The following is a 26,491-nucleotide window of genomic DNA, read 5'->3' as shown; positions in this document are numbered from 1 at the left end:
GACTCTCAACCACTGCGCCACCAGGGAAGCCCAAAATATAAAGATAAATAAATACTGTATGATTTCACTTATATGTGGAATCTCAAAAATAAACGAATAAACGCAACAACCAGAAACAGACTCATAGATATGGAGGACAAACTGGTGGTTGCTGGTGGGGAGGGCTGTGGGGGGATGAGTGAAATAGGTGAGGGAGATTAAGAGGTACAAACTTGCAGCTATAAAATAAATAATTAACAGGGTTGTAATATACAGCATAAGGAATATGGTCAGTGATATTGTAATCGTTTTGTAGGATGACAGATGGTAACTAGACGTATTGTGATCATTTTGTAATGTAGAAGAATATCAAATCACTATGTTGTACACCTGGGACGAATATAATATTGTAAGTCAATTATAAAGAATAATAACAATAAAAAGAAAAACTATAAGGATAAATAGAAAAAAATCACATTTTTCCAACATCATTATCAGTCTTCAGTGGGGCACGGAGGGAGGGACGCGGATGGTGTAGGTGGTGTGGAGGGAGCACCAGTGACCCTCCAGCCAAGCTCAGTAAAGGTGTGAATGTGGGGCAACGCCTAGAACAGGAGCTGCCAGTCACACAGTGCCCACACTTGGGACTCAGTCAATCCTTTGTCTCCTGCATTCAAGACAATCACCTGCCTCCAGGGAGGTGATATCAGCCCCCATACCTGCTGCAGGCCTCATCCCTGCTAGAGGAAGGTGCCAGACCCCTGCCTCAAGCCAAATCCCTCTTGCGCTTTGTGATTCTGTTTGCCTCCCACCCTACCCACCCTGGCAGGCGACTCCTGCAGGCCACCTGACCCGGGTTCCCCTGCTGGCTGGCTCCTGGTGGGTTTAGCCAATTGGAGGCACGAGCGAGAGGCTGGGCGGGGTGGGGAGAGAAGTTGGGGTATTTCTCCCTCATTCCACCCTGCACCGTGGCACAGTTCCAACCCCAGGACAGTTTCTCCCTTCATCCTGGGCTTCCCACCAGCTCCTCCGTCACACCGGCCCACACCTCTGTAGATGGTCCCTTGGGTTAAGCCTCTTCATGTAAACCGTCTGAGTCAAATCCCATTTCTGATGGGACCCTGACTTTTCTCCCTCTCTAACTGGGGTTGGGGCTCCTCAGTCCATCCCCCACCACCCGCGTGGGTGAAGAGCTCTTCCTATGGAAGAGCAAGGCTCTGGCCGTGTCTGGATATCGTGGCCCCTCTGATCACCCCCAGAGCCCCCCCTGCTTGTGTGCAGCCCCATTTTGGACCACGCGTTTGGCACCAGGGGAGGACCTCTCCTATCTCAGGCAGAGGAGGGAAGGCAGACTCCTGGAAGCTGCCTGGCGGAGGACCTGGAAGCTCTGCCTCACCTCCATGGTGGGCGCAGGGTGGTACCTCCCTGGCACGGGCTCGAGAGACGGGGCATCTCCTGCAGGTGTGTTCGGGAGCCCGAGGTGGGGTTCCTGGGCCCAGTCCTGCCGAGCCAGGCTCCTCCGTGCCACCAGCTGTAGCACCAGGCAGACTCCCCCATTCCCCAGCCTGACTCCCCAATAACCGAGTGCTTCGGGGAAGGGAGTGGCTTCCTCCGGAACACCCCCAGGCCTGAGGCCTTCCAGCACCTGTATCTCTCTTCGCCTCTGCCTAACCCTGTTGGTCTTTCGCAGTGAACCGTCTAACAGTGCAGGGGTACTGGCCCCGTCCCGAGGACCAGGGCTCCAGTGAGGCCCATCCCCTGAGCTGGTCGGGGCTGCTGTGCTCACCCCGGTGAGAGAAGCTGCAGGGTCTCCAGCAGCTCTGGAGGCGAGTTGCTCGTGCAGAGGGACGAGCCCAAGATACAGCCCGGAGCTACTGGAAGCCTTGGGCAGTACCACCACCCGGGTAATCTCTGGAGGTTTCAAAACTTTTCCTGGTACTGATGGACTCTCTGTTGGTCCTTCCCCGGCTTTCCAGCAGAAACTCGTGGCTGGGATGACGTGTCCCCGTAGCTGCCGAGGAAGCTGTCGGAGGACTTCAGGTTTGGATGTCAAGGAGGACTTGCCTTCTGGCGACGTCCTACGCCAACAGGTTGAGGGGCTGGCCTCCACCAGCGGGAGGCTGAACTGGCAACAGAGAGTCGTGCATGTTGTTTGCAGCTAATTCAGGGATGAGAGCTACTTGGGAGGAGAGCATGTGTCGCTTGGGCCTGAGGATCCTGGCAACCCAGATACTGTCCACGGAGAAAAGCTTTAGCTTCTGGTGGCGGCTCCCTGAATCCCAGAATTCTCCGCCCCTTTTGCCTCTGGGCTTTGGAAGATGTGCCTGCCTCACCATCAGCAAAGCCCACGGAGTGCCCACCGCCTTCCTGCTCCTGCAACGCCCCTCAGCATCCCCTGGCACGGGGTCTACAGACAGCACAGTGAACTGAGGCACTGGCGAGCCCTGGGTGCTGGGGGCCCTCGCCCTCATTGACCTGGCACCTGAGTTCTGAGCCACAGAAGCGGGGTGAGAGAAGGAAGATAGCCACGCAGTAGAGAGCTCAGCCCAAAGAAGGGCCCTGGGGCAGTGGGGGAAGTTGAGGAGTGGGAAGGGCGGGCCTTCCCCAGCTGGAACATGTCTTCAAAGCTGTTTCCTCACCCAGGTGAGGTCACTGTGTCGGCCGCTGACCCACCTGAGAACCTGCTGCTGAGGGAAGAGAGGTCAGGGGCTCGGATGCCAGCAGAAAAGCCAGGTGCCACTGGCCACCTCCCCTCCCACCAGAGCCAAATTTCCTCTGGAGATACTCGGCTAGGCCTGCTGACCCCATGTCGTTGGGGCCACACTGCTCCCAATCCCCCTGGGAGGGGTCGTGCTCACCTGGTGGAACCAGCCCCAAAGGCTCTTTTAGTCCTTGTTTTCACCAAACGAGGGACAGAAGACAGAGGGGGAGCTGCACAGGAGAGTCACGTACGAAGGACGGAGTGAGATTAGCTCGGAATTATTTAAGTTTCCTGCTGGTTTCAGGAAAAGAGATTCTAAATAGTCATAATTTCTCATGCAAGACTCCATAGGAACCATAATTGTTAGCAGCTTCAGGTGAAAAGAAAACACAACCCCCTCGAAAAGCACACTGCACTATGCAAATAGGAAACCTGATAATACGTTCTCTTTCTTTCTGAAATCCTTGGCCTCAGGCCCCCACTGAGCCTGGTCCGCGCTACGAGGAAAAACGACCCGCCCCATGCTTCCCGGAGCTGAGATTCATAAGGTAACCAGACCAGATTCCGCAAGATATATGGAAACCTTCTAAATCTCCCCAAAGCAGAAAGGAGGTTTTCAGTGAGTTGTTTCCTTTAATAACAGAGAGAAGATGGAGTAGAATTAGAGGCCCTCAGTCAGCTAAATTCAATTTTAATTTAATTCACCGCATTTGACTTCTCAGCTGTCCCGTGCTCTGAGCAGCTTCCTGACCTGGCCGAGCTGGTCAGAATCACTTGGGACAAAAGCCACATGGCCAATCCTATCCCTGGAGGTCGGAGTCAGTAGATCAGAGGGTGGATAGGGGCAGGAATCTGTATTTTTAACAAGATTCCCGGGGGATTCTGATACAAATCAACCCAGAATCGGAACCGGCTGCTAGATCTATTTAGAGGCAAAAGCCTTGTCTCCGCGTTCTCCCTCCTCCTCAGACTAATTCTTAAAAAAAAGGTGCAATGAGTAAATAAAGACAGCTTTCAAGATGTTCATGGAATGACTTTTTTTTTACATTTTTCAACTAGTTAAGACAAAAACATTACAATGATTGACTTCTTTCATTTAGTTACATAAATAAAATTTTTATAAATATCTCTTTATAAACAATATAAATAGCTTTACAACATAAATACATTTATGCATGACATGAATTTACAAACAGCAATGTTTTACAGCTGGTTTTGTCAGTCTCTTAAAAACTGTCCCTTGTCATCACGTCGGTGTAGGTGTGTGTGTTTTGTGTATATAATATATATAATATATAACTTTTTATTTTTCATTAAAAAAAAACAAACAATAAAGTCATACCCCCCTCCCTAAATAATAATAAAACAGCTGGTGTTGTGTATTCCCAGTACCAGGAAAAAAAAAAAAAAGAAATGTAAAAGCCACATTGCGCTGGAGGTGCTTCCAGATGCTGGGAGGCTGATGACCAAGGATGACCTCAGCAAAACGGAGCAAGTTCCCAATCCTGAAACACAGAGGGGCCAAGGGACACTCAGCTGAGACAGCCCAGCCTGCACGGCACTTCTAGAACCTTCCTCCCTTTCCTGCTGTACCGGGAGGCAAAATCCCTCCACATTTGCCCTACAGGCCCTGACGAAGGCCTTCCTGCAGAGGAAAAAGGGCCCTTCCACTCAGCGCCTCTCCAGGTCCTCATCCATCGCCTGCTGTGTCCTTGGCACTTCCTGCCTCAGCACAGGTGGAACCAGAAAGTCAGCCAGCCCGCCTCCCCCTCTGGCTAAGTGCAGGCCTTGCCCTTGGCTCTCAGTGAGACACAGTGAGGGAAAGGGAATGGAAAATGCACCCTGCCCCCCGCCCCGGCCCAGCTCTGTTTTTTGCTACAATACAAACCCTCCGTCAGGTGCTTTACGTGTCTGGGGGATGGCGGAGGGAAGGGGGAGAGAAGCATCTGAAGATTTGGGAAATCCGGGCTCAAATCCCAACTCTGAATGTTACTTCCTGGATGGCCCTGCATAGCTTTGAGTATCGCTTTCCTCAACCATAAAATGGGATAATAGCCACCTCCCAGGGCTGGCTTTAAGATTCAACAGTGGGCCACGCACTGGGCATTGGCAGAGTGTCTGGGTCACAGCTGCCCATAAATAGCACTTCCTTCCCCAGCTGGCTTCTTCTCAGAAAGGGTCCCCTTCAGAATCAGAGGAAATGGTGTGTCACACCGGCCCTGGGGAAATGAGTGGTCGTGCTGGGTTTGCTGGCTCGTGAGTTGGCAGAGTCATTTGATGAGGGCTGCACCCAGTCTCTGCTAATGGGTGTGTGGGTGCTCGGGGGCCAGAGGAAGGCTTCCTCCTGAGACAGGGGGGTGCCCTCCCAGAGGACAGTCCGGGCAGAGGGACCCTGGGCCTCAAGGCCTTGATGAACTCTTCCCCAACCCCCTTCTCTGCCGTCCCATATGTTTAAGCAGAGGACAGATGTCTGTGGTGTCCCTGGGCCCCATGGGCAACGTGTTCATCCAGGCATCCTCCACACCTCATCCCTGCCATTAGCATTTTATAATCAAGGCTATAACCATCAGCGACAGTCATTATGGCAGCTGCTTAGAGCCAAAGTCAACTCCTGTGTAGAGAAATGGCCACAGCCTCAGAACAGCTTTCATTAATGGGAAAACCCTAAGCTGTCTTTCTCTTTTAAGCCCAGTGAGATACCCTAGGCATCTCCACTAGGAGGTTGCAGGCGGCAGGAAGGATGCTCTGCCTTCTCACGGGGCTGGGGGTGAGGGTGGGGTGGAGAAGGTTAAAGGTGTTGGAGGTGGGCATTCAGCTAAAAGAGAACTTCCAGGAGGTTGACAAACTTCCCTGGCCAAAGGGGTCAAGAAGTCTTAGCAACCTGGATTCCCCCTGCAGAGTACCTCTCTCCATGAACACCTGGTACCCACAGACAGCCTCATCCAAGAACAAGGGGTCTATGGGGACGTGCATGCCAGGCACTTGCCAGGACCTCATCTCCTGCTAACTCATAGAATAACATTTGTTTGGATTCTAAAGTTTGAGCTTGGTGCTTAACTCACAAATTGGAAATTTGACGCCTGTGGCTCCATCTCTTCATTGTTGAGACAGGAGAGAATAGAACAAACCCATCACAATGGTAGCATCTAAAGGCTGGTCCACTAGTGCAAAAATCATGGCAAGTCAAGATCTCAGACAAACGAAGCCCCTGCAGGAGGAGCACACAGCCTGGTCAAGTCTGGCTGCAGAGAGGAAGGACACCAGCTAAATGCTAGGGCAGGCGGGCGAGGAGTGCTCCTAAGCTGGGTGGGGCGGGTTTTCCGGGTCATTGACAGACATTTTAAAGAGCCCCTTTGGGTATCCTGCAGGCCCCAGATCATCTTAGGCTAGTGTCCGGCCCTTAAATTGCTCATGAGTTAATTTGGGGAGGTAAATAGGTTCACAAACAACCATAGCTCAGGTGAAAAAGTTTTCTGTGTAGTAAAAAAGGCTCAGGCATTGCACTGGAGACCTTCAAAGATGGGCGCTCTTGTCTTTTGGGGGAAGAGAGTGTAGACACTGATAAGGCTTCTGGGGTGAGAGAACAGCTTGGCCTGCAGTGGGACAGAAAGACTGTGGGACAGGGAATGACAGCAGCTGGCTGCAGGCAAGGCTGGACACCAGGAGGTCAGATTCGAAATCACCTGAATGTCAGTTCCAGAGGTTGGGATGTTGTTTCTCCATGGGTACTGATGGGCAGCAGGAATGGAGAGGAGTGGGGAAAGGAGGGAAGGACATTGGCCGCACTACCTTGCCAGGGGTGCAGCACCCGGCAGGGGCTGAAGGTAGCACAGGGGTTTCCAGCCTGGTGGAGGCGGAGGAGGCCATACCAGAAACCCAGGTATGGAGTCTAGGCATGGTGGGGGTGGGGGGGGAGGGTGGAGGGTGGGGCGGGGCTCAGTTTGGGACATGTTGAGTTTCAGGTTGGGGCAAAAACATAGATTTATTTTCGTTTCTTTTTCCTTGCCCTAGAATAGTGCCACGAACACTGAGGTTCGATCCTGAAGTCACACGGATTGCAGCAGCGTCAGGACCCTGGACAGACCAGTTTGCCCACGGCCATGGTTTAGAGAAGGGACAAGAATCAGAATGCTCTGGGGCAGAAATGCTCCTGGGTGATGCTAACAAATGGCTGTTCTCCCTACTGTGAGGCGGCAGGTATCGCTCCAAGTCCGTCCCATTACAGGGACAACAGACCCAGGGAGCTGTCCTGACCACTGGGCTGCTCACTGCCCAGCACCATGATGCAGTGGCTAGCAGATCAACGTACCCTTGACTTGTATGTATGCCTTTCCTCCTCTGCTCCCACTAACCCAGGATCAGCCCTCAATCCCGCCAGTTGGAGAACTGGGGCCAGTGTTGCTGGTTGCTTTATGGTCCTGGGGTGGGTGGGACCCCCCTTCCAAGCTGTCTCTGTTTCTCCAGAGGGAGCCAGGTGGGTTCATCCATGCTGAGCCATTTCTGACCTTGCCAAAGTTCCCTGACCACTTTATCCCTCACTTTCTCCATCTGTAAAATGGGATGATAAATGGTGTTGGGGGCAAATGTCTAGCACACACACTCAATCTTGTGCCCAGATGGTCTGGCTGGGAGGCGGAAAGGTCCAGGGGATCAGAGAGGAGCCGGCCTGCGGGAGGGGGTGCAGGCTTGGTTCTGGGGGGCTTCACGGGAAGCTGGGTGTGCAAGAGCTCCCGGCGGCCGGGGTTGGTGGTACTCACCGCCGCCAGGGGTCGCCGCACTAACATCCCAGGCCGCTCATGGAGCCGATCCTGTCCAGCTTGAGGCCGAAGCAGCCCTTGGACAAACCCTTCTTGTTGCCTCCCTTGTATTTGCGCGCGTTGGGGTGCTCTTGCAGAAGACGGGCCCACGCCGCCCGAGACTTGGTGTCCACGCGCAGGTCCCGGAGCAGTCGCGACCGGTCGCCCTTGGGATTGGCGCCGCCGCCCCCGGGAGTCTTGTCGCCCTTCTTCTGACCTCCGCCCGCAGCCTGGGGCTCGGCCACCTCCTCCCCTGGCGGAGTGCGCGGGACCTGTCCGAAGGAAAGAACGCGCAGGTGAAGGGACGCACCGCGGCAGCGCGGGGGACTTTGCGGGGCCGCTGGTGCTCCAGCCCGACACTCGGGCCAGCGCGGTTTGTCCCTTTCGAGTCCTGAGCGCGCCCCCAGAGGTGCCGGACGGCTCGGCCCTGCATCCACCTGCCACGCGGCCGCCGTTGTCCGCTCCTTCGGGGAGCCCCTTGCCCTCCTCTCCTTTGCCCCTCTCCGGGCTGACCACACTGAGGCAGAGGCTGCGCATTTGTCGATGCTCTCCCGAGTCCGGGCTTCGAGGGCTCCCCAGCTCTCACCCGCGCACATCTCAGGGGAGGGAGAGAGCCGCCTTCCCGCCCCCTCTGCTCCCTCCGGCGGGCCACACCCTCCTAGACCCCCTAGCCCTACCACCGCCCCTCACAGTTCCGACGTCCCTGCGACAGCACCCACCTTCGGCGGCGCCCCGGGCTTGGCTTCGGAGGGCCGGAGCGAGAGTAGCGCGAGCAGCAGGGCGCAGGCCAGCAGCTGGGAGAGGTGCATGGTGCCCGTGGGGTGGCTGGGCGCAGACCGGCGGCAGCAAGGGTGCGCGGGGCCGGCGGGCAGACGGGCAGGCGAGCGCGGAGCAGGCTGGCCGGGCTGCGACGCGGGTGCGGGCCCCAGTGCTGCGCAGCGCCTGCTGGGTGCGCTCTGAGCCCGCGGCTCCGCTCGCGCCTTTATAATCCAACCTGCCGCTGATGTCATCCTCCCGCCCACAGGGCAGCCCGGGCCAATGGCACTCGCGCCGAGGGCCGGGAGGGGTCGGCGGGGGCTCCCCCTCTGCCCCCACCCTCATCCCACCCCGGAGGGATCCCGCGGCTCGGCGGGCTCTCTCCCGACTGCGCTCCAAGCTGCAAAGCGGCGCGCACAAGGGAACTCGAATTGCAGGGAGCGCGCCCTGGCATGCCAAGCGTTCGTGCGCCCGCTGCCCTGCGCACAAGGCTGGACCTCAGCACACACGCTCTTCCTGGAAAGGATCAGTTTCCCTCTTCGCAAGTGCAAAGACAGGCTCAGAGGAATTAAGTAACTTGCCCAAAGTCACACAGCCAGAAAGTTGGCACAGCCCGAAATCCACGCAGCTCTGCCTTGTTGCCAATCTCTTCCCGGGGCACCTGACAGGCGCGAGGCCTGGCGCTGCGGCTCCACCTTTCACCTGCTCGCCGGGACAGTAATTCAGATCGCACCGACGCCTTTAGGTTGGGGAGGCAGAGGATGGGGCCGGAGGTCCGGGAGGTAGGCACAGAGAGAGCGGGCTTTGCCCGGGGCCGCAGGGGAGAGCGCAAGTCCTTCGCCGGAGAGTGCGAGCTTTTCGCCTGCGGGTGTGTGTGGGAGCGAAACGCGAACGAGATGCGAGTGTTCATGCGTGTGTGCGGCAGCATCTTGGTCCCGCCGCTGTGGCTCTAAGTGCGCCCTCAGCCCGGGCCGGCCCTACAGAACGTCCCCGGGTCTGACCCGCCAGATGGCTTCCTTCTGCACCGACGGGTGCGCGCCTGACCTTGACTGCACCCACTCGAGGACCCGCAGCGTGGGGCTGTTCGCTCCAGTGGCCTGTGCACCTGCACAGTCTGGGGAGGGAGCTTTACCCAGCGCCGAGCCCAGTCTGGTTTCTGTGAGCCGTAACAGGTGGTCGCCTTCGCGTTTTCTGCCGCAGAGTGGTCCCTACCATAGTTGTGGGAACACGCCCAAGTATCGCTGCTGCTCACGATTCCCTCTCCTTGGGCAGGGCGTCCCGGTCCCTCGGGTTCTGAGGAGTCCTTCGGGATGGGCCGCAGAGGCAGGGAACCATAAGAACTGAGTGAGATGCAGGAATCTATGACTCCCCTGCCTCCGGAGCAGGGGACTCGGCTGGAGAGCGGAGAGTAGGGGAGCGCTTGCGGACCCCAAGCGCCAAGACTACCCTGAGGGTTGGAGGCACCCAAAAGGCACGACCTTTTTCGGGGAAAGGAAGCTGCACCCCCGGCGGGAACGCCACAGGAATCAAGAGGGGCCAGGAGAACCAAGTGTCATGCGGTGGATCCCACAGCAAAGCCTGAGCCCAGAGCCGGGAGGCAATGCCAAACCCTCTGCTTTCTCTTTCCCACCCTGGCATTCTGTGCCGGAAAGTGGAGGTCCCTCTGTTTAGGAAATAACCTACACCTGAGGCCTGAGTGTGGGGCAGCAGAGTCTCCTGAACTCCAAGGTGACCCAGGCATCAGCGGGGCATCCTTTGTATCCTGGTGAGTTGACTCATCACCTCGGGGCAGCCAGCCTGATTGCCTCCGCGTGGTAACACCCACAGAGGGGCACCAGTCTTTCATGTGAGGAGAAAGGAAGAGGTATAAGAAGGGGAAGAGGGAGGGAGCTCCAGGTGGACGATGGAAGTCCCCTCTCCTCTTCGTCTACTGGACAAAGAGGAATGTTACCAATCTGGAACTTCTTTGAGACTTGCTTTGTTTATACAGGTTTAAGGAGCCAGGCAGATTGATTCTTTTTTTTGTTTTATTAATAAATAAATTTATTTATTTATTTATTTATTTATTTATTATTTATGGCTGTGTTGGGTCTTCGTTGCTGCCCGCAGGCTTTCTCTAGTTGTGGTGACTGGGGGCTACTCTTTGTTGCGGTGCGCAGGCTTCTCATTGCGGTGGCTTCTCTTGTTGCAGAGCACGGGCCTTAGAGCGAGTGGGCTTCAGTAGTTGTGGCACATGGGCTTCAGTAGTTGTGTCACATGGGCTTCAGTAGTTGTGGCTCGTGGGCTTCAGTAGTTGTGGCTCGTGGGCTCTAGAGCGCAGGCTCAGTAGTTGTGGTGCAGGGACTTAGTTGCTCCGTGGCATGTGGGATCCTCCCAAACCAGGGATCGAACCTGTGTCCCCTGCACTGGCAGGCGGATTCTCAACCACTGTGCCACCAGGGAAGCCCTGGATTGATTCTTGAGCCAGGCACTGGACTGGCTTCCAGGGAGCAAGAGGTCCATCCTCTGAAACCCCTTATTGAGGACAGGTTGGAAGCTTCCAGTGTCCCATGGGCACCTCCTTCTGTCCGAATATCTGCAGGCTGGTTCTTCCTGTCTTCTTGGTGACAGCTGGGTAACCATCTAGGTCTCCTCTCTGAGCTTTGAGACTAAATACAATAAACTGACCCCACCCCAGTGTGGACAGAACCAACACCTGGGAATCTACCTCCCCTCTTTGGAAGAGGAATCTTCTGGTGAGCCCTCACTTCTGACCACTGGCCTGTGGTCATTTGGGGCAGACCAGATCTTGGAAGAGTTAACTGCGGCATGAGCCTTCCCTGGGGCAGACCATGGAGCAGCTCCTGCTTAGCTGGGGCTTGGGAGGTGGGATGGATGATGCTGGAGGCACCTTCAGGGAAGGAGAGAGTCAGCGCATGACCGCCTTGGCCACTGAAGGCTTCACCTCCTCCTCGGTTTCTTTGCCCAGGAAGCTGCAGAGAAGGTTCTCTCTTTCCCCTAGGCCTAGACTGGGGACTCAGGTCACTTCTTCCTGCTTTTCACTCATGAGGTTTGCTCCTTCTTGCTCTGCAGGGGCCAGGCCTGGGAACGTTGGACCCACTGAGCAGCTGAACATGAGCTGTTTGTGGCACTTTATTGAATGCTCAGTGTGAAAACTCCTAATGGCAAAGGAGAGAGAAAAGGCCACTGGGCCTTAGGAGCCTGGCAGTTCTGTAGGGAATCTTGTCATTTGTCAATTATCCATCCACTGATTCTCCAAGTATTCACTGAGCATCCGTGCAGCCTGTGGGGTTCCATCCTGGCAGGGAAGACCCCCCTCCACCCAGGCAGCAGGCACTAGCTTTGTAGGCCAAAAAGGACAATGGCAGGGAGGGAGGACAGCTTCCCCAGCTTGGGCTAGCAGGGCAGGCTTCCTGGAGAAGGAAAAGTCTGTGCTGAGCTGGGAAAGGAGACCCGGCAGGCAGGAGGAGAGAAAGGAAAGAGGAGGGAAACCCAGATGGAAAACAGAGTGATTCCCTTTGGGCTAATGGGGGGAAGGCACCCAGGCTTAGCGGGGTGCAGTAAAAGAAAACATAAGTGCCCAGAGCTAGGGAAAGAAGGGGGAGGGGGCTTCAGGTAGGAGTGCCCAGAGGAGGCAGGCTTGGGAGAGAGGCAAGTAGGTTCTAGAGGCAAGGAGACGTGATAAAGAGGGAGAGGGGCTTGTCTTCCAAGGGTGGGGGCCTATTGTGCTCTTGGGGGTGAGGAAGGCAAACAAGTCTGTGGGAGTGGCTTGACAGATGAGGCCGAAGGTGGGTGATCAGTTGTAGGGGGACACAGAGAGGGAGTGGGAGACAGAAGTCAGAGCCGGGCTGGTGTGCCAAACTCCAGGCATCAGAGAGTTGCACGGCTAGGACTCTCCCTCCTGGACCTCTGAAAGGACATGGAGAGAAAAGACTCTGTTCTTGTGGGCCCCTCTTCCCTTTTTCCCTTCCTCCACGAGGGCAAGGTAAGACTTTTGTGCCTACCACGGATGGGCCCTACTGGGGCACAGTCGAGGTTCAGTCCACTATCAGGATCCTATAGGAGATAAGAGTGGGCCTCGATGAGATGAGAAAGGTGCGCATAAGGGCTTTTAGGAGGCTGGGGAAGGGGTGGCTAAGACAGGATTGTCCACCTCCCCTCCCCAGGAGCGGGGAAACAAGCTCCCTGTGTAACAGCGCCCCCTCCTGGCCCTGCAGAGGATTCTCAGGCACACAGACGAGGGGAGGATTGCTCCGCTGTCCATCTGTTTTCTCTGCAATTATTTCATCCCAGGGGCCCCCTTCCAGCTGCATAACTTCCCAGAGAGGACACTGAACAGGCGGTGAGCAGATCTCACGGAGGCCGGCAGGGAAATTGCAGCGGGACCCTCGCCAATCCCATCACTGCTTGGAGCCTTCAGTTTCACCATCTGTATTTGGGAAAAAGCCTTCCTTGCCTCCTGGATGGGGGCAGATGAGTCAGGAGGCCCGAAAAGAGGTTTCTGAGTCCTAGATGAAGTTAGGAGGAAGCAGCTGGGGCAGAAGAGGGATCTGAATGTCACTGCACAAGACACACTCCCAGGTGGGAGGACCCAGCGCCCCTGAGACTCCCCAGATCTGTTGGTGGTGGAGACCCATGGAGGATGCAGAGGCACAGCCTGGCCAGGTCTCCTTGAGCTTGGGACCTCTTCCAGGAGTCCTGCACCTATTGGGCCTGGCTTGAGGAGAGGAGCCAGAGGCCAAGGAAGCGTCATCCATCCTTCCCGGGCCAGAAATTCCAGAAAAGCTTAACTTCATCGTGCCATGAGGTCTTTGACCCCAGGACACTCCCACCTGATGAGCCAGCTGCCCTGCTTCTCCTTTCCCAGGGGCACTGCCAGCACCTGCTCCAGATGGCCTCCAACCCCTCTGTCCTACGCAAGCGCATGATGTCAGAGTTTATCCCTCACCACCACCCCGCCTTTTTTTCCCTTTTCAAGAATAAAAGACAGATAAGCTCCACAGATAGGCTCAGTTCCCTGGGGGGAACGACTGCTCACTTCGTGACTATCAACAGGCAGGTGAGGGAGTAGAGGCTGAAGCTTAAACCCTGAGAAAGTGATTAGGGAGGTGAAGGAGAGGGACCTTCCCAGCAAAAGATGGTTCAGCATCCCGACCTCAGCGTGGTGCATGCACCAGATGTTTGCAGAGGGAAGGGATCTGCTGCCAGGCTCTGTGCCTTGGGGACTGAGCTTGCCTTGGCTGGGTTCTGGTAAAATATTGGCCACATGGAGCTTTTCCAAGCCGGGAGCTACTCCTTGCTGTCCTGGTGGGGGCGGGGGGGGGGTCCCTGCAGTGAGCCTACCCTCTTGGTATGTACCGGGAGGAGGCTGTCTATTGTCTGGTCTTAGAGACAGTGTTTCAGATTTGTTGGAGGCCACAGTCTTCAAGGAAGGGGGCTTCCCCCTGTGGATAGAAGGGACCCCAAGTGTCTTACAGAAGTCTCTTAACTTTGCACTTTCACAGGAGGCACCATAGGACGGGCCTGCCATGAGCCAGGGCCACCAGGCAGCTCAAGGAGCCATGTCTTTGGATTTTCCAAGCCAGAAACTCCTCTGCAGATTTCTGCCCCAGGAGTGTGTGACCGCCAACTACTTTCTGGTGAGCAGTCAATTTCTAAAATGAGAATGACCAGAAAACACTAGCAGGAGAGTGTCATGACCAAGCCAGATGCTAACAAGGGTTGGAGGAACATACATTTTTGTAATCTGTTCTCTACAGGGATTAGAAAACACTTTTAAGCCCAAAGTCCATAAATTGTTTGAAAACCACCCCTGTGCCTGTGTGAATTGTTTCTGGGTCCAACGTGCAACATCACACAACAAACCTTTTCTCCTGGATCGCCCAGGAAGGTCCCTGTGTCCCAGTGCAGGCTAGACAAGGAGAAGAAGGGTCCTTCCCCACAAATGATGGCCTGTTTTGCCTTGTGGGTGAAATAATTTAAGAGAGGAGGTCCCAGCTTAGAGTTGAGCAGGGTTTAGGACTTCTGATCAAGTAGCTGATTTGGAGTCTTGGGGTCCTTGGAGATGGTAAAAAGGGGAGACAGGCTCTGTGTGTAGTGGATGCAGGTCAGTGGGGTTTTGCTGGCTAGCTCTCAGCCCACTGCAGAAGCTGAGCTGTCAAATGCCTGCTTGCCTAGCCACCCCTACAGACCACATTGGTGTGTGACCCGGAGTCCCCCAGCCAGATGGGCCAGCCCTAGGTTTTAAATGAGGAGCCGTTGCTTCAGAGAAGCCAGGGCCACGCAGAACACTCTTAGACACACTGCAAGAGCACTTCCTAGGGCACAGGGGTAGTGTGGTAGCATCCACTGTCCTGTGTCAGGGCTGTCACTGACACAGTGTTATCATAAATGTTGGTGGCAGGGCCAGCACTGAGGGCCTCGCTAGATCTATTCTGCAGCTTGATTGGTCCTGGATGGGCTGTTGCCAAGCCTTCTCCACGACCCAATACCCCTTAAAAAAATTCCTTTTCTACTTCACCCAGCCAGAGTCAGGCTTTTTTGCTTACAAGTAAGTACCCTGAATGATCCCCACAGTTACCCAGGCCCTGGTGCCCACAGCTGGACCTCTCCAAAATTTCATTCCTGGAATAACCAGTCTGCCAGAGCCTCGCTGCACCCTGACAGCTCCTGATCTGAGGGTAAGGACATCTGGAGACATCAGCCTTCTTTCTCCACCTTCAGTGATGGATACAAGGGCAAAGGGGACAACACGTAGAGAAGCACAATTAGGAAGGACTGAGTGGTTCCCCTGTGGAAATAGAAAGCAAATTGTCAGGACAACATTTGATGATTGGGTCCAGGCTGCCTGTGCTGGCCATGTTGTCTTGAAAAGTCTGTTTTCAATTATTTTATAACATGATAAAAATATCACATTGACTCTATAGAATTAGACAGTCCCTGACCCGAGCTCACAGCCTGGTGGGGGAGAGTTAACTTTGGTAAAATGAATGTGACATATGCTCATACATATTACTAAATTAAGCAAATATTTCTAACTTCAGCACCTTCTTACCCCATTAGATCCAAATGTGTTTCTCAAGCAGAAAAGGCTTCACGGAGCTAAGAGAAACACAGAGTGGTGAGTGATGTGTTATGAGAAAATCCAGAAAGCTGGGTGGTGGCTGAGCCAGGAAAGGGGGGTGGGCGGGCTGGGAGTCGGCGTGCTGGGCTGGGAGAAGCGGCACCGGGCTTCAGAGAACGGTGCCCAGATCAAGGAGCCCAGAGGCTGGAGTCCTATACCTTCCTTTTACCCCTAGGGATCTTGACTCAGAGGGATTAAGCATCATACTGCGGTCATTCTGGCCCCATAGCCCCAGGTGCCAGACCCCGCATGGACCGTGGGCATGCCACCTTCTCTTTGTCCCCTTGAGTTTTCATCTGGTGCATCCCGCAGGGCAGCAGAACAGCTGTCAGACTGGGGTGGTATGGCCAGGGCTGCTCACTGAGAACCCTGATGTGTGACCCATGGGACTGGTTTCTGAGCCCTGCTGGGGCAGGAGACCCGCCAAGACAGCCTGGTTTCTGGCAGAAGCACCTGGCTAGGACCTGAAATGATGTGGAATCTCTGGTGTGATGTCTCTGCTGAACACTAAGTCTCTTCCTGGGCTGGTTGATTCCCACGGGCCTGTCCTCCAGTTCAGCACAGAGAGTGCGGGCCTCAGCCTTGGGGTCCCACAGCCCTAATACCAGTGGGGCTTCCTTCTCTCCCTCTGTCAGCTTCTCAGGGACCTCCCTGTCTGTCTCAGTAGCCCCAGCTCTCTGCACACCGCCTGCCACAGAGTGGGTACTCGGTAAGTACGCAGAGACTGGAGGCCAGCACTGCACTAAGCCTCGGGGGTCAGCAGGGACAGACACGGCCTCTGGCCTCGCAGAAGGAAGGCGCTGGTGAAACGACCAGCCGCCCCACTTCGCAGATGGGGCCGTGGAGGCCCCGACCGGCTCCCGGCTCTGCCCTCAGCCCCACACGGGGCTCGGCAGGCCGCAGGGCCGAATGGGTGAGCTGGCCGGACTCCAGCGAGTCATGGCGATCGGGCTGGGAGCGAGCACCCCGCTCCCCGCGAGCACATCTGCCGAGAGGAACAGCTGTCTCCACGCTGCGCCGCGCGGCTCCCGTGGGAATGTGGTGAGACGCTTGGCCGAGGCGCGGACGCGGCTCCTCCGCCGCCGGGGCCATCTACGGGGTGGGGGGCTTCGAGTTCTGGGGCCTTTGTCGGATCTGTCAGCGGCCATTTCTCCGCCACGGCACTGTCCCCTTTTCTCATTCTTTCCTGTTTAATTCCTGGGAGGTCTGGGAAGGACAGGCCTGGATCGGTGGGGAACACTGGGGGCATAAGGTTTGGGGAGACGGAGGGCTCTAGCGACAGGAAAGCAGCCCTCCGTGTGTGTGGCCGTGGTGGGCAGCGTGCATCAGGTGGTCTGGGGCTGCAGCCGTCCAGCATGTCAGGTGGGCTGGGCCGGGCTTCTGACAGGGCAAGGCAAGGAGCCTCGTACACGGGAAAAGAGCCAGGCCAGGGAGACCCTGAGAGAAGGACCCCTTGGACCACCCTGGATTCCCGCAAGCGACGGGCTGGGGGGCTTGGCCCTCACACCTGAGATCCATGATCGAATCAGCTGTGACCCACATGGAGAAGCCCTCCCCCACCAGCCAGGGGGGTGGGGGGTGGGTGAGGATGGGGGCGGGGCTAAAGCTGCCAGGGAAAAGGGGCCGAGAATCTGGGCCGGCCGGGCAGAGCCTCCCTTTTTGCCTTCGGGTGGGGATCCTCACAGCTTTCAACTCCCCTCTCCCAGCATCTCCTCTGGTTGACACCCACCTGGGAGGCTGCTGGGCCCAGGGCTGCCGCAGAGTCTGAGACAGAAACAGGACAGTGGCTCAGACGTGGACAGGGGTCTGCCTGGTCCCAGAGGCTGAGCGGTCCCCAGAACAAGGCAAGGCCATGATGGGGGGTTGGGAGGGCGGGCGGGCGGGGCTGGGGTGGGAGAGCCTGTTCACCCCCAGGACTTCAGTGGAGCTCACACAACTCTCTGTTCTGTGGGGAACCACAGAGTAGGAGTCAGGGTAGCCCCGTGTCTCCCCGGGGCGCAGGGCAGGGGCAGGAGGCTGGGAAAGGAGCTGCCTCCGGCAGTTATCTGACCTCGGGAGGACTTGCCCCGCGGCGATGAGCTCATGGGCACAGGGGCAGAGCTGGGTGGTGACAGGAAAGGAATGGCAAATGTTCGCTGGAGACCTGGAGGCGTGGGGCTTTCATATGAGCTCATGCGATAAGACGCTCCCCGGGCCAGGAGCAGCGGGCAGCTGTGTCCTGCAGGAGGAGCCCCTGCTGCTTGCCCTGCCGGGCCTCTGCCCTTCATAGACCTGCTCTCGCTCGCTTGGAAATCTCGGGCTGAGGAAATCTCCAGAATCCAGCCTGGAGATGACCTGGGCAACATCGAGCTTATTTGGCTGGAATGATGAAGGTTCTTTTTTATTTTTATTTCTTAAATTAATTTTTATTGGAGTACAGCTGATTTACAATGTTATGTTAGTTTCTGCTGTACAGCAAAGTGAATCAGTTATAGGTATACACATATCCATTCTATTTTAGATTCTTTTCCCATATAGGTCATTACAGAGTATTGAGTAGAGTCCCCTGTGCTATATAGTAGGTTCTTATTTGTTATCTATTTTATATATAGTAGTGTGTATATGTCAATCCCAATTTCCCAATTTATCCCTCCCCCTCCCTTTCCCCCTTGGTAACCATACGTTTGTTTCTATGTCTGTGACTCTATTTCTGTTTTGTAAATATGTTCATTTGTGAAGGTTCTTTTTAAAAATCAATCCTTTAAAAAAAAATAGAATATTTACCCAATGATACAGTGCAAGATCAACAGAAATGTCAAACCTACAGCAAATGTACAAATACCTCTACCAATATCACATGACTTGCCTATTTCTCTCCTAGGCTTTCAGATCCTCCCGGCAAAATTTGTGCCTCATTAGAATCAGTGTGCACTTAATATCCTGTGATCAGCTTTTTCATGTAATGTTATTTTGTATAACCTTTTCCATGGATCTAAGTAGTTTGAAATATTAGTAGTTCACAGGCAGGATTTGGGCTAAGTGTCGTGTGCTTACAAATTATACAGGTAAAAACATCTCGATACAAATAGGGTTTTTCTCTTTTCTCCCTCCCTCCCTTCCTTCTTTCCTTCCTTCCTTCTCTCCCTTCCTCTCTTGCTCTGTTTCTTCCTTCAGTCAGAGGAGTTGCTGGTTGAAAAGTCGGATGATGTGAGTGCATTGTGGTTTGGTAGCTCTTCACCTGCTCTGGGCCGATGGGTATGACCTGGAGTATATATCTAGGGAACTCTTTTCCATGTCCTCTGCTAGTGCTGCAGTTTTACTTGTATTTGCCAGAGACCTTCAGTGTTGCCTTGTCTCCCTCTAATTTCTAAGGGCTTTCTAAATATTTTTATCAGTTTCATAAATATTTTGATATTATTGTTCATATTTATCATGAAGTGTTCTTTCACTCCATTGCTTTTCTGTATGTTTATATTGCGATGTTTACAAATTTAAAAAATATATTCTATTCTCATAGCCTCCCTTTAATTATGTGCTTTAATTATGTGCTTGTGTGGTTACTTGACTCAGACCTTTCTCCCCAGGGGCATCTGTTCTTAAAGGTGCCCCACTGCAACCCCAGCACCCAGCCCGAGGAAGTCCATTACAGAGGCTAAAGTGTGGGCCACGAAGTGGTTTGATTCTTGTGAATTGGGTATTTTTACCTATATTGTGCAGATAAGAAACTGAGCTCACAGATGTTGAATATTTGAGTAAGCACCTCAGGTGGAACCGAAACTCAGAGGTCTGTTTGCTCTGAAACCCTCGCTTTGTCATGACACCACTGTCTCAGTAGACTGGGTGAGCAAACACTTTTATATTCTTCTGTTGTGGGTTTATTTTTTTAATGGTTGTGTACATGTATACATGTGTGTAGTTAACTTTAACCTGTCTGGAATGTTCTCTGGTAAATAGTATGAATAAGAGTTTGCTATTCACACGTCATTATTATCCATTTCCCGTATGAGTGTAGTGATAATTTTTTTTATCATTTTATTTTCATGTGATTTGTTATATATTGAATGCAAGTAAATGTGTTCACATCTGCTCTACCATAAAGTTTTGACAACTGCCACATATGTTCTATAGATTGGTTGGTATTTCCCTGGTTTTGCCTTCAAATTAAAAAAATTCCTGAACACTTGCTTTTCCATATAAATGTTATTATTACATTATAAACTTGTATAAAATTAAATTTAATTTTAATTAGTTGTATTTTATTTTCATTTAAACTTTTCTTATGGATTTTTAATTTTATTGCATTGTGGTCTGAGAATAGAACTTATAATATTTCTAAGATTTGAACTTTACTGAGATTTTCTTTGTACCTGTATATATGTTATTTTTATAACTATTTCTTTTTTTTTAAATTTATTTATTTTATTTATTTTTGGCTGTGTTGGGTCTTCATTGCTGCCCGCGGGCTTTCTCTAGTTGCGGCGAGTGGGGGCTACTCTTCGTTGCGGTGCGTGGCCTTCTCATTGCAGTGGCTTCTCTTGTTGCGGAGCACAGGCTCTAGGCGCGTGGGCTTCAGTAGTTGTGGCACGCAGGCTCAGTAGTTGTGGCGCACCGGCTTAGTTACTCCGTGGCATGTGGGATCTTCCTGGACCAGGGCTCGAACCCGTGCCCCCTGTGTTGGCAGGCAGATTCTTATCCACTGCGCCACCAGGGAAGTCCTATAACTATTTCATGGGCACTTAAAAATAGGACCATTCTCTGTAGGGTACAAAGTTTAATATATCCAACTTTATTAATAAATTTTCTATGTACTTTTTATTTTTCGGCAACTGACTTGTGATAGACTACTAGGAGTGGATAAAACCCCCATTTATTTGATAAATGACGTTTCCATACTTGCTTGGCCATTATTGTTTGCTCTGTCCCTCTGCAGCACCCCTTTCTTTGGGGGAAATCTTCCTCTATTCCCACCCTATGGTTTTATTGGGGTCTACCAATCTCAGTGACCTATCCCTTTGACCACAGACATAGGCACATGGTTCAGATCTCACCAGGCCCAGGCCCCTGAGTTGGCCTATGACAGAAACCCAGCTCAAGCTGTAAGGGACTTTATTGTTTGCATAACTGGGAAGCCCAAGGAGGGTGGCTATTAGCTAATCACAGCCAGGCATTCAAACGATGCCACATCTCTTTCTCCCCACATCTCTCCTCTGCCTCTGTGTAATGACTGTATTCTCTCCCACTGTAGGGGACCTTTCTCCACGTGCTGGGGGGTGGAGGCGAGGACGGAGACACCTGCAGATGTCTTCCTCCGATATCCAGACAGAATGTTACAGAACAACCGCCTGGTCCCGTTTGTCTGAGTCCCCAGTCACTGTGGCCGGGAAGATGGTTTCTCATAGACTGGCCAGTTTTAGCTCAAGTGCACGTCTCTGGGGCCAAGAGGTGGGGTGTGGAGATTGACAGCCCCAAAAGAACCCTGCAAAATGAGGGAAGAATGAGTCTCCAAAGGAGATTTGATTACCGTCACCAAATCAACGGGTAAGAGGTTAACAGTAAGGGTAAGAGGTTAACAGTAAGGGTAAGAGGTAGTGGGAATTGAAGAACAACAGTTGTCTACAACAGGTTGCATCCCCGCGGCTATATGATTGACTCAGGGCTGGGTATGTGGCCCAAGCCAGGCCCTTCAAAGAACTTCCAGGGATTTTTCCCTCTCTGGAGCTGGCTAGGAAGAAGTCTCTTTGCTGTAGTGCATAAGGTGGTCAGCCTAGAGCTGCTTGTGGGGTTCAGTCTCAGGGTTCCTGTTGTACTGAAGCTGGGCGAACCTGGGCAAATACCTGAGGGCAGTTGAACTTTCTGCAGAAAGGAATTTGGTCCCCTTCAGCCCAGGGGGTGGTAGGGGGTTGGCTTCCTGTAGTCACGGTCCCCCGAGCGGGCCTCAAACATTGTAATGTTTAAAAAATTATGAAAGTTCTTTATTATATTCTAACTTTTGAAAAATGAAAATAGTTTTTCTTTTCCTGATTTTTTTTTTAAAGGCCTCATTTCACTCTTTTTTTTTTTTAAATTTTTTTTATGGAAGAAACGTACTTTATTTATTTATTTATTTATTTATTTATGGCTGTGTTGGGTCTTCGTTTCTGTGCGAGGGCTTTCTCCAGTTGTGGCAAGTGGCGGTCACTCTTCATCGCGGTGCGTGGTCCTCTCACTATCGCGGCCTCTCTTGTTGCGGAGCACAGGCTCCAGACGTGCAGGCTCAGTAGTTGTGGCTCACGGGCCTAGACTCTCCGCGGCATGTGGGATCTTCCCAGACCATGGCTCGAACCCATGTCCCCTGCATTGGCAGGCAGACTCTCAACCACTGCGCCACCAGGGAAGCCCCTCTTTTCCTGATTAATATGTAACCTGTGCTGCATCACCAAGTTCACGTGTCAAGATTTTTCATGTCAAGATAAGGTTGACCAGAAAATTCTTGAAATCTTTTTTCATGTCCATTTCCTGAATCAGTCTGAAACAATAAAGTATTACATTATCATTATAACACAGACAATATAAATGATGCAAATGGATATGTAAGCCACCACCCCAAAACAGGCACTGCTCACATTTCAGTTTATATCCTTCCATATATTTTTCTATGTATATATACACATAAAGATGCATATATTTTAATATTAAAATGCTTTTGAACCATAACACTGTTTTGTCGCCTCTTTTTCCACTTAACCACAATTCTTCAGCACGTTTTATGTGGCTGGTCCTGTCCTGAGCACTTGGATTGACTCATGTAATTCTCCCATCCTCTTCATTCCACGTAAATATATATAGGTGTATGTCATCATTTTCTATGGCATTTTAATGTATGGAGGTCTCAATTTACTTAGTCACTTTCTTAGTGTTGGATTTGTACGTTGTTTCCATATTTTTACTATTATAAATGCAAGAATATGACCACAGATGAGCTTAGATCTTGCAGTATATTGTGATTATCTTAACGGGATCAGAGAATCAGACCCCAACCCAGTAGGCTGGAGGAAATACCCAGGTGCAGGGGCAGGAAGTGAAGAATGGGGAGGGTGGTGGAAAGATATCCTCTCTCTGGAGCTGACGGTTGGGTCAGTGGGGCCTGGCTTTGCTGTAAGGAGAGGCCGGGGCCAGTTCTGGAGAGGGGTGATGACTGCCCTCGGCCAAATGGAAGCAGGGGCTTCCAGTGAGTGACCCTGGCCTGGGGCTGGGCCTGCAGTGGCTGTCACGTTGCTGTCTGTGCCATGCTGTCAGTCCAGTCACCGGCACCTTCAGGCAGCCTGGCCTTTGCTCTGCTGGGGAAACTAGGAGGAGCCAGTCCTATGTTCTGGATAACATAGTCAAAGAAAACTGTGTCCCTTCCCTCAAGGCCAGATCGGGGTAACAGGAGCGTTACTAGGTCAAAAAATATTCATTTAAAAAGGCTTCTGATACATATTGACCAACTTCTCTCCAAAAAGTTGTATATACTTACACCCTTCCCACCAGCAGTGTGAAAAGCCCTTTTCAGAACTCTCCCCAACACTGGGTGTTACAATCTTTTGCACCTTTGTTCATCTGGTGGGTGAGGAAAGACCATCCCAGGAGTTTTGCTGTGGTGGTGGCAAGTGTGGTTTTCTTTTTCCTTTCTTCTTCTTTAAATCTTCCCTCGGCTACAGGTAAGGTTGAACATCCTCTCATGAAGTCACTGGCCATTTGCAAAGTTTTTGCATGTCAAAATGCTGTTTCTCAGTTTCTGCTTTGACTTTTAAATACATGTGAATACCATATGGAAGTCTCAGATTTTTATAGAGTCAAATCCATCATATTTTTTAATGGTTTCTAGCTTTGGTGTCATTTTTAGAAAGGTCTATCTTTTCACCTCCCAAGATTAAATAAACATCACTCTTTTCCCTAGTACTTTTATGGAGTTTTGTATGTGTTGGTTTATGTGTATGTTTTTACTTCTAACCTATCTGGAATTTATTAAGGTGTGAGGTAGGGATCCAGCTTTATTTTTTAATATGGAAAAATTTTAATGCAGGTGTTACCAATCGCCTACTACAATCATTTAAAAATTCCAAGTAAAGCATAAAACATCTAACTTTAGACAATTATTATTTCTTGATGAAACCTCCAGGCTAGTGCTATTTACAGAACACACTGCTAGACCCAGTAATTAAATTTTTTGAATTCCTTTATTAAGTTGTTTAGCTACAAGCCTGTCATCAGTTGAGAAAACTTTGTCCAGAAAGCATGATTTTTTAAAATTACTGACATTTAGCCATCTCTTCCTGGCAGTACTTAGGTAGCAGCTCTCACCATTTACTAAGTCCATACTAACTCATGGCAGTCAGTCCATGTCACAGGAGGATGTGTAACTTTTCACTCTCTCTAGTGCAGTATTCTGTGGGTCGCAGTTGGGAGAGGTGAGCATCCAGCTTATCCAAAAGAGATATCAAGTCATTAAAATACAACTTAAAGAGAAAAGGAGGGCAGAATCCAACCATTTTACTCCACTTGAGATTATATGTGATCAATGTCTCTCTTTGTAACCAAAACAGCCTGGTCCGGGAACTTGCGGGTTAAGGAGCAAACTCCAGATCTGTGTGAGGAACTGGGCTCCTCTCTGAGCACCTGGGTTTAGATTCTGCCCCTGGAGCCGAAGCCAAGGAGACAGCATTAGTGAAGGTGACAAACGATCGTATGCACCTGAAATCTCTTCACGGAGTGATGAAGAATACGAGAGGGCTCAGAGTGGCCAAGGGACAGAGAGCCCGACTGCTCACAGCGGTCCAACTTTGGGTCACAGTGTACATTTGCTCTGCAACACTGACATGCAAGAAATGCTACATTTTGGGGACTTCCCTGGTGGTGCAGTGGTTAAGAATCTGCCTGCCAATGCAGGGGACACGGGTTCGAGCCCTGGTCTGGGAAGATCCCACATGCCGCAGAGCAACTAAGCCTGTGCGCCACAACTACTGAGCCCGAGTGCCACAACTACTGAGCCTGCGCTCTAGAGCCCACGAGCCACAACTACTGAGCCCGTGCACCACAACTACTAAGTCTGCGCTCTAAAGCCCATGCTCCGCAACAAGAGAAACCACTGCAGTGAGAAGCCCACGCACCACAACGAAGAGTAGCCCCCACTCGCCGCAACTAGAGAAAGCCCGCGTGCAGCAACGAAGACCCAACACAGCCAAAAATAAATAAATAAATAATTTTTTTTAAAAAAAAGAGGGACGTTAAAAAAAACAAAAGAAATGGTACATTTTCCTCTTTTTCTAAATCAGATTAAATGTGACTCAATCTTCATCTATTCTACTGATAGGATGGTCTATTTCATCATTTTTAGGAGTCACTTGTCTGTCCAAGCATCCTGGGGTGGGGGACATTGGAGTCAGGTTCACGGCAACTCAGAGGGTTTAACTGGGAGAATTTAGTGGGGGGACTATTCACGATAAGGGAATTAATAGGGGATAGTGACGGAGAGCTGGAACATGAAAGAGGGGCCTTTCAATAGTACTTTTAACCAAAGAAAGCAGCCACTGCCAGAACATGGTCGAGCAGGGCAGAGAATGAAGAGAATGGACTTGGGAGGTGAGAGGGTAAGTGGAGAACAACCGGCACAAGGACGTACAGGAGTCCTGAAAGAAACCCCCAGCCTGTGGTCACACTGGGGTTTCTGTGCCCCAGTGTAGGGAACTGAGTCTTCCCAGGCAGGAGCTCACTCCCATCTCTGGTCATCCAAGCCTGCTGGCACCACGGGTGGGACCAGGGGGGTTGGTTGTGTGTGAACAGGAAAGGCTGTGCTGCCTTGGGATGCTGGTGCTTTCCCTGGACACCCTGGCAACATGGGGAGGCGGCCTCTCCCTTCCCTTCTCTTCTAAGGACCCCCGTGGGAGTGCTAATCTCCAAGGTGGCAGCAGAGGTGGCAGAAATCAGGCACTAGTATAGGGACTGTGTTTCAGAGGCACTGCTGGGGCTCCCCCTGTGGCTGGAGCTGCAGTTGCACCATGACCAGGAGAGCCAGGGACCTGGGTCCACCTCGGGCATTTGGGCTACAGGGCTGGAGGCACCAAAGCTAGTGAGTGAGGCTGAGGGTAAGAGTGGAGATGGGGTGGGGCCCTGAAGTGGTTGTCTTTTGTCCCTGAGGGACTGTCGGGATTTCTGCTTCCCCAGCAGGCAGCTGGAGGAGCTCCAGGAGGACAGATTCAGGGACACATCCAAGCACTACAGGAGGACCTGACATATTAGGGGAGGTTTCACCCACAAATTGCCTTCCTGCTGGCAAGGCAGGGAGGTCCCAAAGCCAGGGTAATGTTGGCATGAATGTACGTGTGATCTTACTTGTCTGCCAAGCAGGCGAAGCCTATGGGTTTTCCATTACGTTGGTTTTGGTATGGTGAAAAATAATTGATGCTTCTTAGGGAAATAGGAGTGGATTCATGAAGTCCATAAACTTACCTCCATAACATTGAAATTGAACAAAACCTGGAGATGTAATTGCCTTTTGAAAATTCACCTTATCTGGCGGAGAGCTTTGAGTTTAGCTAATCACAAGAAACCTCCTTTTTATGATATTGTCCCTATGAAAAACAGAGCTTCTCTCCAAATTTTTATTATAAGTCAATGCCTTGGACAAGTTTACATCCCTGGAAAGGATAAATTCACTTGACATTTTGAAAAGTGTTCCAGAGGCAAAAAATCTTCTCATTCTTCAGTGACTCTAACACAAAATTATAGAAATATTACAGGCATACACCTCAGAGATACTGTGGGTTTGGTTCCAGACCACTATAATAAAGTGAATATCGTAATAAAGCTAGTCAAATGAATTTTTTGATTTCCCAGTGCACATAAAAGTTATGTTTATTCTATACTTTAGTCTATTAACTGTGCAATAGCATTATTTCTAAAAAAATGTATATACCTTAATTTAAAAATAGTTTAGGGCTTCCTTGGTGGCGCAGTGGTTGAGAGTCTGCCTGCTAATGCAGGGGACACGGGTTCGCGCCCTGGCCTGGGAGGATCCCACATGCCGCGGAGCAACTGGGCCCGTGAGCCACAACTACTGAGCCTGCGCGTCTGGAGCCTGTGCTCCGCAACAGGAGAGGCCACAACAGTGAGAGGCCCGCGCGCCGCGATGAAGAGTAG

General features: G+C 52.0%; 1 protein-coding gene across 1 annotated transcript; it reads right to left on the bottom strand.

The window, feature by feature from the left end:
- Positions 1–1,728: 1,728 nt before the first annotated feature.
- On the bottom strand, positions 1,729–8,443 carry NPPC (natriuretic peptide C). Its single transcript, XM_082396441.1, has 3 exons — positions 8,196–8,443; positions 7,438–7,748; positions 1,729–4,185 (listed from the first exon to the last, which is right to left on the bottom strand). The coding sequence occupies exons 1-2, from the start codon at positions 8,283–8,285 to the stop codon at positions 7,458–7,460; spliced, it is 381 nt and encodes a 126-aa protein (XP_082252567.1). The 5' UTR covers positions 8,286–8,443; the 3' UTR covers positions 1,729–4,185; positions 7,438–7,457.
- Positions 8,444–26,491: the final 18,048 nt, after the last annotated feature.

The sequence above is a fragment of the Balaenoptera borealis genome (genome assembly GCF_965194805.1).
Source record: "Balaenoptera borealis genome assembly, chromosome: 6".
NCBI classification, from domain to species: domain Eukaryota; kingdom Metazoa; phylum Chordata; class Mammalia; order Artiodactyla; family Balaenopteridae; genus Balaenoptera; species Balaenoptera borealis.
This window is presented reverse-complemented; position numbering and strand designations above follow the sequence as displayed.